Source organism: Neomonachus schauinslandi, chromosome 2, assembly GCF_002201575.2.
Source record: "Neomonachus schauinslandi chromosome 2, ASM220157v2, whole genome shotgun sequence".
Classification (NCBI taxonomy): Eukaryota; Metazoa; Chordata; class Mammalia; order Carnivora; family Phocidae; genus Neomonachus; species Neomonachus schauinslandi.
The window spans coordinates 145386255-145405563 of record NC_058404.1 but is presented as its reverse complement, the minus strand read 5'-3'; the positions used below and the strand labels follow the sequence as shown (position 1 = coordinate 145405563).

The following is a 19309-nucleotide window of genomic DNA, read 5'->3' as shown; positions in this document are numbered from 1 at the left end:
TTTGACCTAGCATATCCCAAAACATACTAAACCACTACAAAACCACTGTAGTTTAAAAAATACGGCATTGACACACATAATAAAATAGGAATCATAGAAACAGACCCATTCACCTTTGGTCTAGCACTTTCACCAGTGGAATATATCCTACCAAAATACAGAAACATATACACAAAGATATGTATATCAAAAAGAGCCCACTGCAATATTATTTGTAATGGTAGAACACTGGGTACAACCAAAACACTGGCCACAAACACTGTATAAAACCAGGGAAGTCATGATTCCTGAAAGAGAATACTCCCCAACCATTAAAGGAAACAAGAAACTATATGTGTATTTATGTGGAAAGAGTATGATAAACTATTAATTAAAAAAAATTTCAAAAGATTTTTATCATGACCATATTCGTACAGAACAAGAATTTTTTACATAAATATACATGTGGATAAATGTGTAAAAATGCACAGAAAAAGCATGTAATTACACACACTTAAGATTTATACCTTAGGATATGAAAGAAGGGAGATTTTTCAACTATTATACCTTATCTTCCTCTACTATTTAAATTTTTACAGTTTACATTTACTACATGACTTAATAAAAATAGAAAAGACATAATGCAATTTCCCTTAAGATTCCTCCCACACAAAAAAATTAGAAAGAAAACAAAACAAAACGAAATACCACAGTTTAGTATCATGGATGCATACTCTATCACAGGTTTGATTCAAAAGAATGTGTCATCCCGCCACTGGAATTACAACTTATCTAGCTTGAGTCTTATAGCAGCTCTTCCATTCTGGCATTTCTTGAAAATCAACTACATTAAGTTTTAAATTATTCCTAGTTTATTTGAAATATACTTCAAAAACATTGAAACAAAACTAAAGAACACTGGAATGATAATACAAAAGAACTAAAACACATTCACAGAATTTTTAAGTCCTGCCTTAAATGTGTATGGAGATGTTTGACTCCAAAAACAGCGGGTTAAGACTAATGACATCACAGATTAATAAGAAAACTACATAGAGGGGCGCCTGGGTCGCTCAGTCGTTAGGCGTCTGCCTTCGGCTCAGGTCATGGTCCCAGGGTCCTGGGATCTAGCCCCGCATCAGGCTCCCTGCTCTGCAGGAAGCCTGCTTCTCCCTCTCCCACTCCCCCTGCTTGTGTTCCCTCTCTTGCTATGTCTCTCTCTGTCAAATAAATAAAATCTTAAAAAAAAAAACAAACTATATAGATGCTGTCACTGCTCTTGTCTTCTTCAAAAAAGCACCTTTACTTCTTTAGTAGAAATTTGTAAGGGAGGGAGGGAAGAAAGGAAAGAAAGAAGCCAAGCATGCGTAGAGCTTTAGAGTTAGGAGGAAAAAAATATTGTTTCAAAAGACCACTGACTACATTAAACGAAAAATATGGAAAATTACTTTGTTAACCATAAAACCCTGCAGATGTTAGCTATGTGTCAAAAAGCACAGGAAACTGTTAGTACAAACAACTAATTTTAGTATGTGGGCCTTAAGGTTATACAAATGCAGCACATATAAAGATGTATATAATGAGCAGATATAATCCAGTCTACTGTTCTATTGTCCAAATATATGAAATAAAGGTAGTAATTCAAAGAGTAGGAAAGGATAGACTGAAATAGCCAATTCAAATGATTAGCCATTCAGAAATGTAAGATTAAGTTCCTATCTCCCTCCATAAGCCAATTTAAATTTAAAGGACACGAATTAAGTGTAAAAAACAAGACGTACAGGGGCGCCTGGGTGGCTCTGGCGTTAAGCGTCTGCCTTCGGCTCAGGTCATGATCCCAGGGTCCTGGGATCGAGCCCCACATTGGGCTCCCTGCTCGGCGGGAAGCCGGCTTCTCCCTCTCCCACTTCCCCTGCTTGTGTTCCCTCTCTCGCTGTGTCTCTCTCTGTCCTATAAATAAATAAATAAAATCTTTAAAAAAAAAAAACAAGAGGTACAATAGCCAAAGGTAGAATAACAACCCAAATGTACACTGAGGGATGAATAAACAAAATGTGGTATATACATACAAAGGATTATTCAGTCTTTACTAAAAAGGAAGGAAATGTTCCATATGCTACAACATGGATGAACCTTAGGGACATTATGCTAAGTGAAATAAGTCAGTCACAAAAAAGGATACTATATGATTCCATTTATATTAGTCATCTAAAGTAGTCAAATTCATAGAAACAGAAAGGTGAATGGTAGTCGCCAAGAGATGAGGAAAGAGGTAAATGGGGAGCTGTTTAAGTTTCTGGGGAGTTTCAGTTTTGCAAGATGAAAAAGTTCTAGAGATCTGTTGCATGACAATGTGAATATACTCAGCACTACTGAATTGTACACTTAAATGGTTAAAATGTGTAATTTTTTTTGTTGTGTTGTTTACCAAAATTACATTTTTCTCAATTACGAAAGAATTAAGAGGTATGCATTAAATTACCTAGGCCACTTTTAAAAATTATGAAACTATAAAGAGATCAAATAAAGTGCTTGATCAAACTCCTTTCTAACATCCAAGTGGCAAATATGGCTAAAAATACAACATCAAAGATTAAAAAGAAAAAGAATGCATAAAATTGCATCTGTCAAGCACAAATCTTTACAAGACGATGTAGGAAAGAAATAGTTTCTCCCAAGAAATTTAAAAATCTAATATGAAATGGATAATCTCCCAGAAAATATCAATTGAAATGTTAATCACATCAAATCCGACAGTATGTTAAAAGAATACTAGATCATACTAAATATTCCAAACAGTTTAATATTAGGAAATTTATTATTACAATTCATTATATGAATAGATCGGAGGGGAGAAGAAATACTCATTCCAATAGATGTCAAAAATGCATTTGATAAAAGTTAGTATACATTTCTGATAAAACTTAATGACCTAAGAGAAAGAGATATATTAAATAGAGGATATTTGCATTATACTTAATAGTGACACAGCAGCACTCCCTAGATAATGATTGCCTCTATTACCACTTTTATTCAACATTTTGGGAGTGTTCAAAACTGATGCAACAAGAGGAAAAACAAGAGGTAAAAGCACTGAAAAGGTAGAGACAAAAGACAATCATCTGTTGGGAGTCAATATGAAAACTCACCAGAATAAACTCACATAAGAATTCAGTTTAGCAGCCATATACACAAGATCAAAATATCAAAATCCATAGGTTCTTATACTCCAACAATAACAAATTACAAAGTGTAATGGAAGAAAAAATACCATGCATGACAGTAGTAAGAACTATAAAATAATCTGAAATAAACCCCCCAAAATGTGCAAAATCGATATGAAAACTCTAAAATTTTATTAAAGACAGATGAAGGGCCTGAAGAAAATAGAGGCATGGCATGTTTCTGGATGGAAATGCTCAGTATTATACATCTATTTCTCCTCAAATTAATCCATATTTCAATCTAATTCCAATTAAAATCTCAATGGGCATATTTTATGGCAGTTTACAAAAGCCATCTGACAAGTTAAATGCACAATATCTAAAACTCTTGACAGATCAATGAGGGAGAACTGCCTTCTAAGACATCAAAGCATTCTAACATACTAGGTTGAGCCATATGAAATCACAGAGATTTGAGGACTCTCCAAGTACAAAAAGAACAGTATCAAAAGGTCCAACCTAATAACTAAAACTGATGTGGACATAGGAGAAAAAAAAAACAGCTATTATTAATCTGAGAATGTTAAACACTCAAATTTCCCTACTCCCACCACCCACAAATCCCTTTCTAAGTGTTAAGAAACAGAGGAGTCCACTAAAATATTTAATACTAATAAAGCTTGGTTAAAGGCCAAGAGGGCCTCCTATTTCTTACCCCAGTAGGAGTCACAGGCAGAAAACTGAAAGGGAGGGTGGAGAAGAGAAGAAGTGTAGGGAGGAAAAGTTTCTTTCAACAACCCTGAACAGGAAAGGATACCTAAGCTGAAACCTAAAAGAGGAGAAACAAAGAACCAGGGGAAGAATATCCTAGAAAGAGAGTAAAAGACCCTAGGTGAGAAAGTCTCCATGCTCTAAGAACAGGCCAGTGGGACTAGAAGATAGTGAATAAACTAAAAAGGATATAAAATGAGGCTAGAATAAGAAGGATCAGCCATACAAGGTCTTACAGGCCAACGTAGGAGTTTGGGTATTATTTTAAGAGCAATGAGAAGTCAAATAATGATTTACATTTCAGAAAGACTGGCCTAGTTGCTGCATGAAGAATGAATTGAAGTGTGAGGAGACAAGAAAGAAAGCTAGGAGATCAAATTAGGAGAGTACTATGAAGTCCAAGTAAGATAACAGCCTGGGCTAATGTGATGGTAGCAAAGATGGAGAGAAGTGGAAGTTTCAAGGTATACTTTGGAAGTCTTATGTACTGTATCCTTCCCACTCTACCACCTCACCTTTCTGGCAACAGAAACACTTTCTGGGAAACTATTCCATGAAACTCAGGTGAAAATGACCTCTCCTAGTCTACCTCCTAGAGGGGCAGAAAGACATGACTTACACCTAGACAAAGCATCTTTTTCCTTTTCAATGGCTGGTTCAGGCATGGACACATGACCCAAGCTAGGCCAACAAGATTATTTCAGGAGTCAGGAGTAACTTTTTTTCCTTGGATTGCCAGCCATAAAAACAATGTAATCCTAGAATTATATTGGTGTAAGACATTAATTATCCTCCAATATCCATACTTCCCTTCTTTTAGTAAAACACTTTTCCACAAGTTGTATCTGGGTGTGATGGCCATTTAGCAAGAGCTGGGTCCTAGTAATGGACAAACAACTAAGTTCTGGTCAGGAAGTGATGTTTGCAATTTCTTGGCCAATTCATTAAAAGGAAGCTATCTGTGGTTGCCTTTCTGTTTCTTATTTCTCATGTGCTGTGCATTAGTTTTTCTAGGGCTCTTATAAAATACCACAGACTGGGTGGCTTAAACAACAAAAATTTATTTTTTCGCAGTTTTTTAGGCTAGAAGTCCAAGATCAAGGTGTCAGAACGTTTGGTTTCTTTGGAGGTCTCCATCCTTTTCTTATAGATAGCTACCTTTTTGCTGTGTCCTCACATGACCTTTTTTGTGTGCACGTATTTCTGGTGTCTCTTTCTGTGTCCAAATTTCCTCTTCTTATAAAGACACCTGTCAGATTGGATTAGGGTCCACCCATATGACCTGATTTGACCTTATTCCCTTTTTTAAGGCATTACCTCTAAACACAGTCACATTCTGAAATACTGGGGGTTAGGGTTTATCAATTTTAATTTTTGTATCATAAGTGTACTCTTTAATCCCCATTTCCTATTTCACCCATCCCCCCCCACCTACCTCCCCTCTGGTAACCATTAGTTTGTTCTCTATAGTTAAGAGTCTGTTTTTTGGCCTGTCACTCTCTCTCCCTTTTTTCCTTTACTTGTTTTGTTTCTTAAATTCCACATATAAGTGAGATCATAGGGTATTTGTCTTTCTCTGAATGATTTATTTCGCTTAGATTCTCTCTAGCTCTATCCATGTCATTGCAGATGTCAAGATTTCATTCTTACTTATGGCTGAATAATATTCCAGTGGGGGTGTGTGTGTGTGTGTGTGTGTGTATCATATCTTCTTTATCCATTCATCTACTGAAGGACACTTGGGCTACTTCCACAGTTTGGCTATTGTAAATAATACTGCAATAAACATGGGGTGCATGTATTCCTTTGGATTAGTGTTTTTGTATTTTTGGAGTATATATCCAGTAGTACAATTACTGGATCGTAGGGTAGCTCTATTTTTAATTTTTTGAGGAAACTCCATACTGTTTTCCACGGTATGCATACCCAGTTTGCATTCCCACCAACAATGGGGGTTAGGGTTTCAACATGAATTTTGGAGGGACACAACTCAGCCCATAACCGAACTGGACTGTGGATGTGATGCTAGTGAGCCAAATTAGACTTTGTTGATGAAGTCAACACCCTAAGGCAAAGCTGTGCAATAAAACTTTCTGTGATGATGTATATGTTCTATTATCTGGCACTCTCCAAGATGGTAGCCACTAGCCACATGTGACTATTTAAATTAATTAAAACTAAATAAAACTAAAAATCTAGATCCTGTTGTACTAGGCATATTTCAAGCACTGAGTAGCCATATGTGGTACACAGCTACCATACTCGACGGCACAGGTTAAGGGATGGTATAACAAAACAGGAGAACTTGGACTTATGCGTGACCTGAAGGACTACCCCCAGAGTATCACATAATCTATCTTGCTTCAACCACATGTGTTTTGGAGTCATTTTGTTCCAACAACCCATCTTCTTTTTTTTTTTTTTTTATATGCGAGAGAGAGAATGAGAGACAGAGAGCATGAGAGGGAGGAGGGTCAGAGGGAGAAGCAGACTCCCTGCTGAGCAGGGAGCCTGATGTGGGACTCGATCCGGGGACTCCAGGATCATGACCTGAGCCGAAGGCAGTCGCTTAACCAACTGAGCCACCCAGGCGCCCAACCCATCTTCTATTTTAACCAATACAGTAAATTAGAAGTAGAGTGCTGCCGTAACAAATTCCTAAAAACTCTGGTAAGGCTCAGAGGACAGATAGCAAGGAAACATGTCAGGCTGGAAAACTAACCACCTCTGTTATGCCGTACGAAACCATTTAGTAAAACTCTTGCCTGCAATAATGGAGAGGGCACATTACATGACTAACAAGTGTGTATAGCTCTAATAAAAGCAGTTAGAAAAACTCAAATATTGGTGGGTATTGGCTGTTTAAAGAACTGGCAAAAAGATCAGCTCAACCAAGTGTAAGGCAGTTTGTGAACAGAGACAGACATAAATACAGTGCCACTGAAAGAAGCTCTCTCAGTAGCAAACCTACCCTGAGTCCAGTAAATCGAGGCCTCTCAGGTTAGGAAAGGCAGGACTTTTGTGCTCCAAATATACCAAGAGAACTCTGTAGCAAAGAACATGTGAAGAGGGTCCCTTTGTGATGGGTTTTGATGTGTCAACTTGGTTAGGATAAACTAAGAGGAAGGGAAGGCAAGCAGCCATTTTGTAAATACTTTCTCTCAGGTATTCAAACACTAATCTAGGTGCTGCTGTGCAGGGATCTGTAGATGTAATTAAAGTCCCTAATCAGGGAGCACCTGGGTGGCTCAAGATGGTTAAGCGTCTGCCTTCAGCTCAGGATCCCAGGGTCCTGGGATCCAGCTCCACGTCCGGCTCCCAGCTTAGCGGGGAGTCTGCTTCTCCCTCTGCCTCTCCCCCTACCTGTGTTCTGTCTCTCTCTCTCTCTCAAATAAATAAATAAAATCTTAAAAAAAAAAAGAAAGAAAGAACTTATTTTAAAAACAAAGTCCCTAATCAGGTGACTTTTAAACTAGGGTGATGATCCTCAGTGAGCCTGACCTAGTAGGTGAGGTCTTAAAAGAGATTGGGCTCTTCCTGGCAAATGAGACTCCAAATAGCAGCTGAGTCTGTAATTGTTCTCCCTTCCCTGGATCCTCCTCTCCTAACTTCCCAGGGAGAATAGCATCAGCATATGCCCACGGGTTCTAGCCTGCCTGAGATCTTCCCTTCCCAAATGCCTACCTTACAAATTTCAGACTTACTTAGCCAGCTCCCAGAATTGTAATCCAATTCCCTGTAATAAATCTCTTAATACCTACCTCCCTCTCTCTCTCATATATAAATCTCCTATTTGTTCTACTTCTCTGGTTAAACTCTGACTGATAGACTATTCAAGCCTATTATTTCAGATGCCCTCAAGGTAGACCAGTAACACAAGGAAAGAGGAACAGGCCTAGCACAGAGACTAGTACAGGAATGAGTAGATTTCACAAGTTATGACTAAAAGAGATCTTCTGCTGAAGATAATGTCATATGGTACTGACTTAAAGAAAAGAGAATAGAAGTCTATTAAGTTTTTAAGAGTTTTACCACTGAACTACATTACTGGCCTATAAAAACCTATAATTGAACCTTAAATAACCCTGCAGCTCCTTAATCTATACCAACTAGCAGGGAGCTATAAAAGTTGTGCAATTCCTAGGGAAGTCATATTCTTGAATGCCTACTACTTCAGATGTAGCAAAGGAAAATAACAAACAAGGAAGAATCACCTAAGAATAAAACCAAGGACACACACAATAGTCAAAAGGGCATTCCTCCCACAGAGCAAAATCAAAGTTTAACCAAGGAATTTATATAGTTGCCAAAGCAGAGTCTTCTGATCAGGATTTCAGCCATTAATGTCCATTAATATGGACCAACAACTGCTCTCTACTTCTATTCTTTCCTTCTCCAAAGAAGCATCATTATGATTATCCTATTCCTATTCACCACTGTGCAATGGGTTGGGCAAAAGGAGAGACACATTATTTATTGTTTTATAGATTACTGGCTGAATTAAGAGAAAAAGAAGTATGTAAATATCTGTTGTGTTGAGCTATGCCTAGTAACTGGATGGAACTTTGGAGTGATACTCCTGAGAAAGGAAGAAAAGTATGTTAGAAGAAAGGTTTGTACAAATGTTGGGTGACCAAAAGGTTCATACCAGTACTCAAGAAGAAAGGTTTAAATTGGAAATACACACTTGATAGTCACTAGCATATATATAAATACACAAGACTAGATAAGATCACCTAAGAAGTGAGACTACATACAAGACCAAAAAGGGCCCAGGACTGAGCAATGAGGTACTAAATAATCAAAGAATGTACAGTGAGGAGAGTAGGAGGAAGCAAGAAGACCAAAAAAAGCAGCTAGTAATGTAGAAACAGAAGAGGGTGGTATTATATAAGCAAGAGAATAGCATTGTTTAAGAGGCAAAAATTGGTCAACAAGGTCAAATACTACTAAAAAGAGTAAATAAGAAATGGACACAACAATTAAATATTATATCCAAAAAGATATCTGTGTATCTTTCAAAAACAAAGCACAGCAGTATTAAAAGAAAATTTCTAAGAATATTTTCTTAAAATACTGGGGTGAAGGTCTCCAGAAAGCAAAAAAGAGTAAGTCATTTTACTACACAAAAATAAAAAGAGTAAGTCATTTTACCACACAAAAATAAAAATGTTTCTATACTGTGAAAATACTATAAACAGAGAAGAACAAATAATACTGTGAAGGATTATTATGCATAAACATAAATAGCACCAACAATCACTAAGAAAAAGACAATTCTAATAGAATAATAAGTAAAGGATATAACAGGAAATTTTCAAAAGAAATCCAAATGAAAAATAAAAATTAAAGTTACTCAATGTCAATAGTAATAGGAAAACGAAAAAAACAAAACACGATTTTTTGTTTAACACATTTTAAAAACTAAGATTGCTCATTTCTAGTAATATTCTTTATTTTTTTTTTTTTTAAGATTTTATTCACTTATTTGTCAGAGAGAGAGAGCTCAAGCAGAGGGAGAAACAGGCTTCCCGCTGAGCAGGGAGCCCGATGCAGGACTCGATCCCGAGACTCCAGGATCATGACCTGAGCCGAAGGCAGTCGTTTAACCAACTGAGCCACCCAGGCGCCCCATCTAGTAATATTCTTAATACCCTGTTGATAAAAGTAAAACTTGGGAATATTTATTAAATTTAACATGTGCATAACCTCTGACCCAGCAATTCTTTCCAGGAATCCATTCCAAAGAAATATTTTTATACCCAAAAATAACTGTCAAAGGACGTTCACTTCATGTAACAGCAATGTACTGAAAACAATCAAAATGTCTACCAACATAGGGGTGCTTGGGTGGCTCAATTGGTTAAGCATCCAACTCTTGGTTTTGGCTCAGGTCATGATCTCACTCAGGGTTGTGAGATCAAGCCCCACATCCGGCTGCAAGTCTGCTTGAGATTCCCTCTCTCCCTCTCCCTCTGCCCATCCCCCTGCAAGTGCACACGCTCTCTCTAAAATAAATAAATCTTTCAGAAAATGTCTACCAGTATAAAAGAGCAAATAAATTATAAACATTCATACTATGGAACATTCATAAGTAAATAAGAACAATGAGGCAAAACCTAATGCACTCTGTCAGACACACATATCCCCTTCTCCACCCCATACTCATTCACTCCCACCAAGAAAGAAACTAGAGTGTTTGATATATACCAAGCTGTTAGCAGCATTTACTTTGAGAAAGAATAAGATAAAAACCTTTATGTATAAGATTTTTTTTGAAGTATGAATGCATTCCTTAGTTTTTATAGTTAAATAAGTATGTAACCATTACCTGAAGACTTAGCTCTTCAACTGATGTATCAATAAATCTTTTAGCAAGCAATAAAACTTATAGCAGACAAAATGTGTAAGTGATAGCTTTGTCCTCTGTGACAGATAATTTGATTAACATACACCAAGCGGAAAAAAAGAAAAAATTTTCAAATAAGGATTAATTCTGGAGGGTAAAATTATAGGCAATTTTTGTATTCTTCTTTAGATCTTTTTGATTTTGTCAAATTTTCTACAAATACGTACACATTTAATTAATAATGTTTAACTACAGAAATACTATATTTAAAATCTAATTTGGAAGATATTTAACATTATACTTTATACTACTATAACTCAATTTCTCATATTTTAACATATTTGTACCTACATTAACCACAAGTATACCTTTATAACCCCTATTCTCATTACAAAATCTTCACGGTAAAATTAGAACGGACGTCTTTGGTGTCATTTAATTGTTAAGGATATTCTAGAAAAATAGCACATACAGACATCATCTTTAAAAAATAATCAGAACATAATACCACAAATTAGTGAGTATTACAAGAGGCACTCATAAAAGATGTGAAGTCTACCCAACTTATATTCAAAAACAGAAATAAAACAATCCCTATAATGAGACCAATTCTAAAGGAACAGTTACACTGAAAACTAACACAGATTCCCAAATAAATTAATTATACAGGACTAAAACCATCTTCACAGTTTTAAATTATTATTAATTTTATCTCAACATGACTTAAATTTTATGGAACTAGGAATAATGTTTCAGGTTTTTTGGTTTTTTTTTTAGATTTTATTTATTTAACAGAGAGAGATACAGAGAGAGAGGGAACACAAGCAGGGGGAGTGGGAGAGGGAGAAGCAGGCTTCCCACAGAGCAGGGAGCCTGATGCAGGGCTCGAGGTCATGACCTGAGTCGAAGGCAGACGCTTAACCACTGAGCCACCCAGGCACCCCAATGTTTCAGTTTCTTCAAATTCCGCATAATCCCTGATTTTGCTAGGTCTCAGTAATGCCTTTTAAATTTATTTAGCAAAGTATAAATAGTGATATTTTCTAAAAACCATAAAAAGAACCATTCCATCACTCTAATTTTTCATGTATATAAATTTAAGTTTTACTAACCTACAAGGTGAATAAAATCATTTAACTCAACATATACAGCTATTATTTTAAATATAGCTAACTTTTTAACATTCACTGAGAGGGAAACGGTTGAGATTACTATATACTGAAAACAGCCACACATAGGAGAGACTCAATAAATGTTTGTCAAGTAAAAAAATTAACTCCTATACCACATCTTGAACTAGTAAGAACTGTACTAGAGCCTTTATAACAGGACTATTTCTGTTATTAAATTCAAATAAAAAATAAGAGGGAAACCACATAGAGAAGGTAAGAGACAATAATGAGGTCAAAGACTGAACTGGAAATAAAGCTGGTATAACACAAAGAATTCCTTTTCTTCTCAGGTCTCGGATTTAGGGTGATAGGAAAGAGTGAAAGGAAAATAGAACTGTATGTTAATGTTTATTTGAAATTCAAAACAGATGAAACTAGTTTTTCTACAGATCTGAGATATTTCTCAAAGGTTCTTTAATTAAAAGACGATTCAAGAGGAAAAACCCAGACCACAAATTAATTTTAAAAAAGGTTTTTTTTTTCTTTTTTTTTTTTTTTTCTTTTCTGTTCCTTTCTTTTTGGGGAGTATGGGAGGATTGAAAAAAAAAGATTAAATGAAACTCAATGATAGCTCAGGAGGGGAATATGTCCGGCTGGAGATGCAAACATACATACTAGTTTCATAAATTTGTCATGTCTAGTGTGTACTTTCAAATAATCTCAAGAAATAAGAAATTTAGTTATTTTCAAATTTGAAATGACATTATCTAACACACCTCACATTTTTCTCCATGACTCAAGTTTGAGTAACTGATTAATCTGAACATTAAATAACAAGCAATAAGAATATAATTAAGTATAATCTGCAGTTTTCCTTGATCATGGATTACATCCCTAACCCTCCAATCATTTTTTAACTATCCCACTCTAGAACTTGCTTAGTTTGAATCATCATTTTCATGGTACAGCAGGCAGAAATATATATAATCTATTTTGTACAGATGTATCAAAGAATTATTTAAGAGTTATGATTCTCCAATACCTCATTTCATCTTGTTCAACACCATACTGAAAAAATATGCTTTGTTTCAGATCATTTGCCCCAAAAAAGCACATTTTTTACCCATGACTCATAAAAACCTATTTAACATTTTTAACCTATTCTCAACAATCTTATTTCATTAAACACAACTCAGTCTGACCTATCCGTACACCTTGAGAAGGATTTCATCATATTGTCAAAATTGTTTATAAACATACTAAATAATATTGGGTGCAAACGGAATTCCTAAAGTACTATGAACTTTACATTTTTTGGTAACTGACCCTCTTTTATGTCTAGTCTCACCCAGAAGTAAACCTAAGTCAACTCTTTTAAAAGATCAAGGTAATGTTTATGAGTTTTATAAAATAACAGAAGGCAATCTGCATTGTGCTTTCAATCAGGTCTATACTAATGTCGAGTTTCAAAGCATTTTTGGGAAAAATAAAATCCAACATGTCTCTTTTCAATAATTAAAACCTAAATTATAAATCATGATAAAATGATACCTATTTCGTTCCACAATTCCACTTCCCCTCATGACTGGAAAAGATATTTTTAAAGACAAAAATATATACACATTAAGAAGTTAAACACCATACGTGAGGAAGGGTGTTTTGATTCTGTGCGGCAAGTGGATAGGCATAACTACCAGACTGGTAAGGTTCCAGGGACCAGAAGGGTATTCATATTTACCCTTCACCTTCAATTTCCTAATGATTTTTTCCCAAAAGGTGAAAGTTGAAGGAAGTTAGTCAGATTGAGCATAGATTACCATGGATGTTGGTGCCCTCTATTGGTCCTAACAAAAACATAAGTGGTATCAACAGGCACTACTTCATATACTACTATGAAGTGAAATTTTCTTCATCTACGGTCAAGTATGTAAAAATTATATGGAAATTCATTACATATACATTTCCTAACCCACTAAATCATCTTTATAATAATGCAGAGTAAACTACTGCCATAAATGCAAATATGCTGCCTCAAAGACCTAAAAACTGAACTTCTAGTCAACCAGACTTCTAGTCAACCAGATGGTATAACTGGACACCAGTAGAAGCAGTCTAGTAAATAGTCTCGAAACTTTCAGGGAATTAAAATGTATTCCTCTGATGATTCCAAATATTTCCAGAGTAAGTGGTTAAAGAAGAAATATTTTTTCATTTATTACTTATTTATTTTTACTTCAGAGATCTGACTTCATCAAAGCCTAGCAGAGGTTAAGACACTAGGACTTATATAACATATATGGTACAGTGCAGGAGGAGATATAAAGATGTGTAAGGCAAGGTTTCATCTTCATCACATCTTCAGATCTGATAGTCCATAGCAGACTAGATGAAAGCGGCTTCACTAATTAAACAGTTAAAAGGCAAAATATGAGGATTTAAGACAAGAGTAAGCATAGAGCTAGTTTACCAGAAAGAACAAGTTAAGTCTTGGACTTCACAACACATATAGACCTTCTGTGTTACTACATTACCTTGGTTACAAGTAGTTTCCCAATTCTAAACAATGCACATAAATGCCTGCCTGATTCCCCACTACTACTGCAGTGAGAATATTTCAAAATAACAAGGTGGGAGGGAAGAAGGAGGCAGTCACAGATCTCTCTGAGAATCTTATAAAAAGTTCTGCACACACACTATGGGGGTAGGGAAGAAAGAATAAAACACTTTATAAGCACCTTCAACAAAATCTTGGGTTTAATTTCAGGTATTCACAGCCTATCTAGATCCCAAATTAACAACTCAAGTATATTTGTATACTTCTGAAACTCACCCATTTTATTTAGGATCTATGTTTAACCATTTACTCGCACTATCGTACCTCCCAAAACCTGTATTTAATCATTGCTGCATTTTTAAATCAATGTGTCTTAAAATAGTTTTGCTCACCATTACTTACCCAGTACAACAAAATGCCCAGCATATAGTAGGAACTCTAAACGTGTATTGAATAACGAAACAAATATGAGAACACCTACTTCATAGGGATATGGTGAAAATAAAATGAGAATACATGATACCTGTATTATCTTATTTAAATAATTCTCATACCAATGATATACAACAGAATCTACATTATCACCATTTACATAAGAGGAGACTGAGGTGCAGAGAGGTTAAGTAACTTGTCCAAGATCACAAAGCTAGTAAGTGATGGATCATATCTGACTCTAAGCTCTAGTCCATGCTCTTAACCATTATGTTAGATCTGACACACAGTAGACACTGAATAAGTAATAATTTCCTATGTTTTTAAAATGTAAATATACCTAGGACACTTAAGGTACTTATCAGGCATTCAACAATCAATATATATTGGCTTAACTGGCTTTCCCTGTTAATACCCATGGAAGAGGATCCCTACTGAAGAGGACTGTCACTAAGAGAAGTAATTAGTAACTGAAAGATACTGAAATACAAACTTCAGCTATTTGGCAGCCCTGGATCCAAGAAGGGAGAAACTATTCCTTCTCTTGGTTTCCTAAATGAATTCTGGATTCTCCTTAAGTACTAGTTATTCACTGAAAATGTTTTTTATCAAGTATTGTGCTTAAGCAGACTAGGAGACAAGATAATTACGACAGAACTATTCAAAGAGCTTAACTTCTAGTTTACAAATACTGCTTTATCAATTAAGAGATGAAACTGGGGAACAAGTAAGCTTCTCTGGACTCATCTGGGATTCTACCATTATAACAAAGGAACCTGGATGGCATTTTTCCATTAAAAAACAACAACAAGAAGATTTAGAAGTGAATTTGAGGGAACAAAATCTACTGAAATAATTTTTCTTTCTCTCTCATTCTCAACCCTACCTCTTCCATGTCTACAAACGGATTCTTCCTGGCCTTGCAAATCCTTTCAAAAGTGAGTAAGTTAGTACTAATTTATGCACTGGGAGCTCCCCTTGTCTAAAATTTCACCACTAGGTTTGTCTCTTAAATTTAAAGCCTCAAGTTACCTACCAAAAATAGCCGGAATTCTGAAAAACTCCTATTGTCTTTACATTTTATTCATCTTTAATAAAAATTACTTTTGAACATGAATCCTACCTTTAATAGCCAATTTTTTCCCCTTTGAATTCTGCATTAGCAAACACTGATGATATCCAATTACATTTCAAAATGCATTCAATAGAATGCATGTTTCTTCTGAAATGGAGTATCAACTCATGCAATGTTAACATTTTTTTCTTGTAATATTCAAGTAAGCAATTTAGTCACTAATTTGAAAAGAAGTGCATTACAATTTTATGTTAGGAAATACATTTCTGTGTATTTTCCATATTAGTCACTCACTGAAAGCCAAGGCAATTACGCATTTTTCATTTTGATCTAAGATTTTTGAGTCAAATGGGAGGGCGGGAGAGTAGGAGAGGGAAAAGGAGAGCTCTTGGTCTTATACTTTTGTTTCCAGGTATAGCCGAAGTTACATTAATTATCTAAAACATGATTATCCTATTCTGACATTGAAGAGAAAAATCCAATTCTCAATAAGCTATTCCAACATTTAATAAGAATTAGATGCTTGTTCTTCAAGATTCAAGTAAGACTCTTATTTAAATTAAATCTCCTTTCCTTCCAACTTTTCCTCTTTCAGCAGATATAGAGAATATCCAGCTGACATTTCTTCACAGCAAATGTATATATTTTTGCTAAATTATCCTTCAATTTTTCAGGTTAAGTACCTGAAACCACAACTATATACAGAAACTATAACCTTTCATACTCCTTTTTAACCTTTTGATGACTTTTATTAGAAGGATAATCTCAAGGATCATGTTATCCACATTTTTCATTGTGTAGCCAATAACAGAATGAATTAGAAAATGTACTTAAATACAATGAGTATTAACCACAAGATTCCCTAGCTCTAGAAAGTTAAACTTCTGCTGACATGTCAATAAAATGATAATGAAATGAAAAACACTGCACAACTCATCCATTTAGCTTATAGGTGTACAGTGACTGTGAAGTTTATTTACTTCTTTATTTTGGTCAAGGATAGAGGCAGGTGCGGAGACATACTGTACTCCTTTCTGCCAGCTCATCCCTCATCATGTACCTATATAGATTTATTTTTAATGGCTGCACTTTCTTACACTTATTTCTCCTGACTCATCTTCACAATTGACAAACCTATTGTTTACAGCACTATGCACAAAATAAGGCATACTAAAAACAAAGAAACTCCCCTAGTTGATGAAAGTCAACATGTATCATTCCCATTTTCTGAGGAAAATAAACCTGACTCAGAAAATTAACACACCTATAAACTTACTAAAAGTTTTGCTTCTTAGGCCAAATTCCAATGAACAAAACTACCTAGGTATATGAAGTTTACAGCATAATATTCCAGTAAGTACTGCACTCGACTTTATACCAAGTTCCAAGCCAGAGCCTGATATTTTGTGGGAGAATTTAAAATCTTAATAAAATACTGGCATTCTGCCCACAGCTGCATGATTGTGTTACCTTGCAATTTACTGCCTAATTTTTCAAAGATGTCAGGCGGGGAAATAAGCTGTCATAAGTGTACTGGTCTGAACCATTAGAAAACTTTGATTTCTACTTCTGCTACTATCCACCACAGTTTCCTCTAAGCCTTGTTTTCCTCATTTTTAAAATAAAAAGGCTGAACTAGATTACTTCTAAAATGTTTCTCATTTCTGCAAAGAATCATACAAATGAAAGATTCTCACTACCATAATAGATTTTATTGGAAATAAGAATCCCATCACATCCTCCTCTTCAGTGTTTCAAATGCAGCCCAAGCAACACCCTATACGGAAAGGTCCAACTAAAATCAATACAAAATCTATCAACACAAACCTATTCTCAGAATTCAATAGGATAATGGAATAGCAGGGAGTGTCCATCTTTTTGGTATACATACTTGAACTATTACATCTCTACCTATATAACTTCATCCAATCTGAGGTAAAAGAGAATATGGTCTTCCAATAGACGTCTCAAACTCTTTAAAAGGTATTTCTCTATTTGAACAGAACTCAAGATCCAATAATACAATTTTCAAAAAACAAGCCTTGCACCAAGATAAACTCTGTGGAAGAGAATAAATGGCAAGTGGTACTTCTAGATAATTCAGTTGTTCTCTTACAAAAGATTTAAAATCAGCTTTTAAAGCTGTTTTCCTTCTGCTGCCTTAAGTTACAACTTCGTTCTCCAAGATTTTCTAGCTTCCATTTCAGGGAGTGGACAAGAGAGTTACAAAAGAGCTGATAATAAGGCTAACTCTTAGTTTTTTCTGTCAGTATGGTATGTTTTACTGAGCTTTTGGGTTATATGTGGCCTTTGAAGAATAAGGTCCTGCAACGCCGCCTGTCTGTGGACCCAGGAAAAATTATAAACAGTTATGAAACCAGATCACTAGGACAAACCAAGAGGCCTTCCTATTCCAACTCACCACAACCAACGCTGGCTTCAAAGCACTCTTCAGCTGTCCCATATTATCTGGAAAACGACACAGCCTGGCTTAATTTTTCCTCACTAAGGAAGCATCTGAAGATGTATATGTATATACATGTAAGAGTCAAATATACTTTTCAGCCACTGAGTTATATATAAATGTATATGGATCTAAGATCAATTCATCCAAAATCCCTGAGAGATCAAAGAACTAAAGGCTACTTCAGCAGCCACAATAATTATGAAAAAAAAAAAAACACCAAAAACCTGCAGAACAGTATGGAAAAGTACAGCTTCTCACGTGTCTCTCACATACACAAATACTTAGCTCTGAGTCCATTACAACCCTACCTCCCCTCAAAACTGCTCCCTACCACCTCACAAGTGGGAGAAATTTACCAACCTCCTAGTCATTCCCCAAGAGACTCAGCTACCCATTATCTTATCCCTCCCGCTTTGGTCCCGCCCCCGCCCCAGGAATAACATGGCCCTACTGACCCCAGTCAGACCCCGCCGGGTGTGCAAAGAGGGAATCTAACCAATTCCCTCCATCCTTAACCGTGTGAACCATCCCAGGATAACCTGCTGTTCACCAACTCTGTGGGCTCTGTGATCCTCCCACCCCCACGTGTCAGCTACCCTCCCCCACATCCCCACACCTCACGATTTAGGCCGGGGAAAGAAAGAGGGCAGTGGAAAGCCTGGCCGCTAAGATAGATCAACCCACAGGAATCTGTCCCACCGTAAGTCCCCTCCCACCTTCAGCCCCTACCCTTTACGGTCCCTTCCTCCCTCTTTCCTTTGAAACCAGGCCCTTGCCTCAGAAACCTCCTCTTCCTCGTCGTCGTCGTCCTCTTCTTCCTCGCTGTTGTTGCTGCTGGTGCCGCCGCCACCTCCACCGCCGCCGCCGCCGCCTCCACCGCCGCCGCTGTTGTCGCTGTCGCTGCTGCTTTCGCTGCTGCTGGGGGGTCGGCAAGTCCGGTTACGCTTGGCTTTGTGGTGTTGCTGCTGCGGCGGCTTCTTCTTCAGGAGTAGGTCGCAGACTCGCACCATCCCACGAGGAGAAGAGGCCGAGCGAGCCCCGCTGCCGCCGCCAACGCCGCTGCCGACCTCCGCCGCCGCCGCCGCCGCCGCCGCGGGGGGGCCCGCCACGGCCGCCACCGCCGGGGGGCTCCCTTCTCCCTCAGCCGCCGCCGCCGCCGCCGCCACCGGAACCGTCGCCTTCTCCATCCCCAGGGAAAGAGGGAGGGCGCGGACGGGGGAGGGGCGTGGGGGCTACGCTCTACCGCGACTTCGGCCGCACCGGGGCCGACACAGCGCTCGGTGCCGCCTCCGCCGCCACCGCCTCGGTCACCTCTACTGCCGCCGCCGCCGCCGCCGCTCCGCCAGCTCTCACCTCGTCTCGCGATACTAAGGGCGGGGAGCCTGACGATGGGAGGGAGGGAGAGG

General features: G+C 37.2%; 1 protein-coding gene across 3 annotated transcripts in view; it reads right to left on the bottom strand.

The window, feature by feature from the left end:
* The window catches only part of ANKRD17 (ankyrin repeat domain 17), a 161814-nt gene extending 142724 nt beyond the window's left edge, over positions 1–19090 (bottom strand). For all 3 annotated transcript variants that reach the window (XM_021702451.2, XM_044912929.1, XM_021702452.2), the window contains exon 1: positions 18680–19090. In XM_021702451.2, the coding sequence (XP_021558126.2) occupies positions 18680–19090 (411 nt within the window). The remainder of the gene's footprint in view (positions 1–18679) is intronic.
* Positions 19091–19309: the final 219 nt, after the last annotated feature.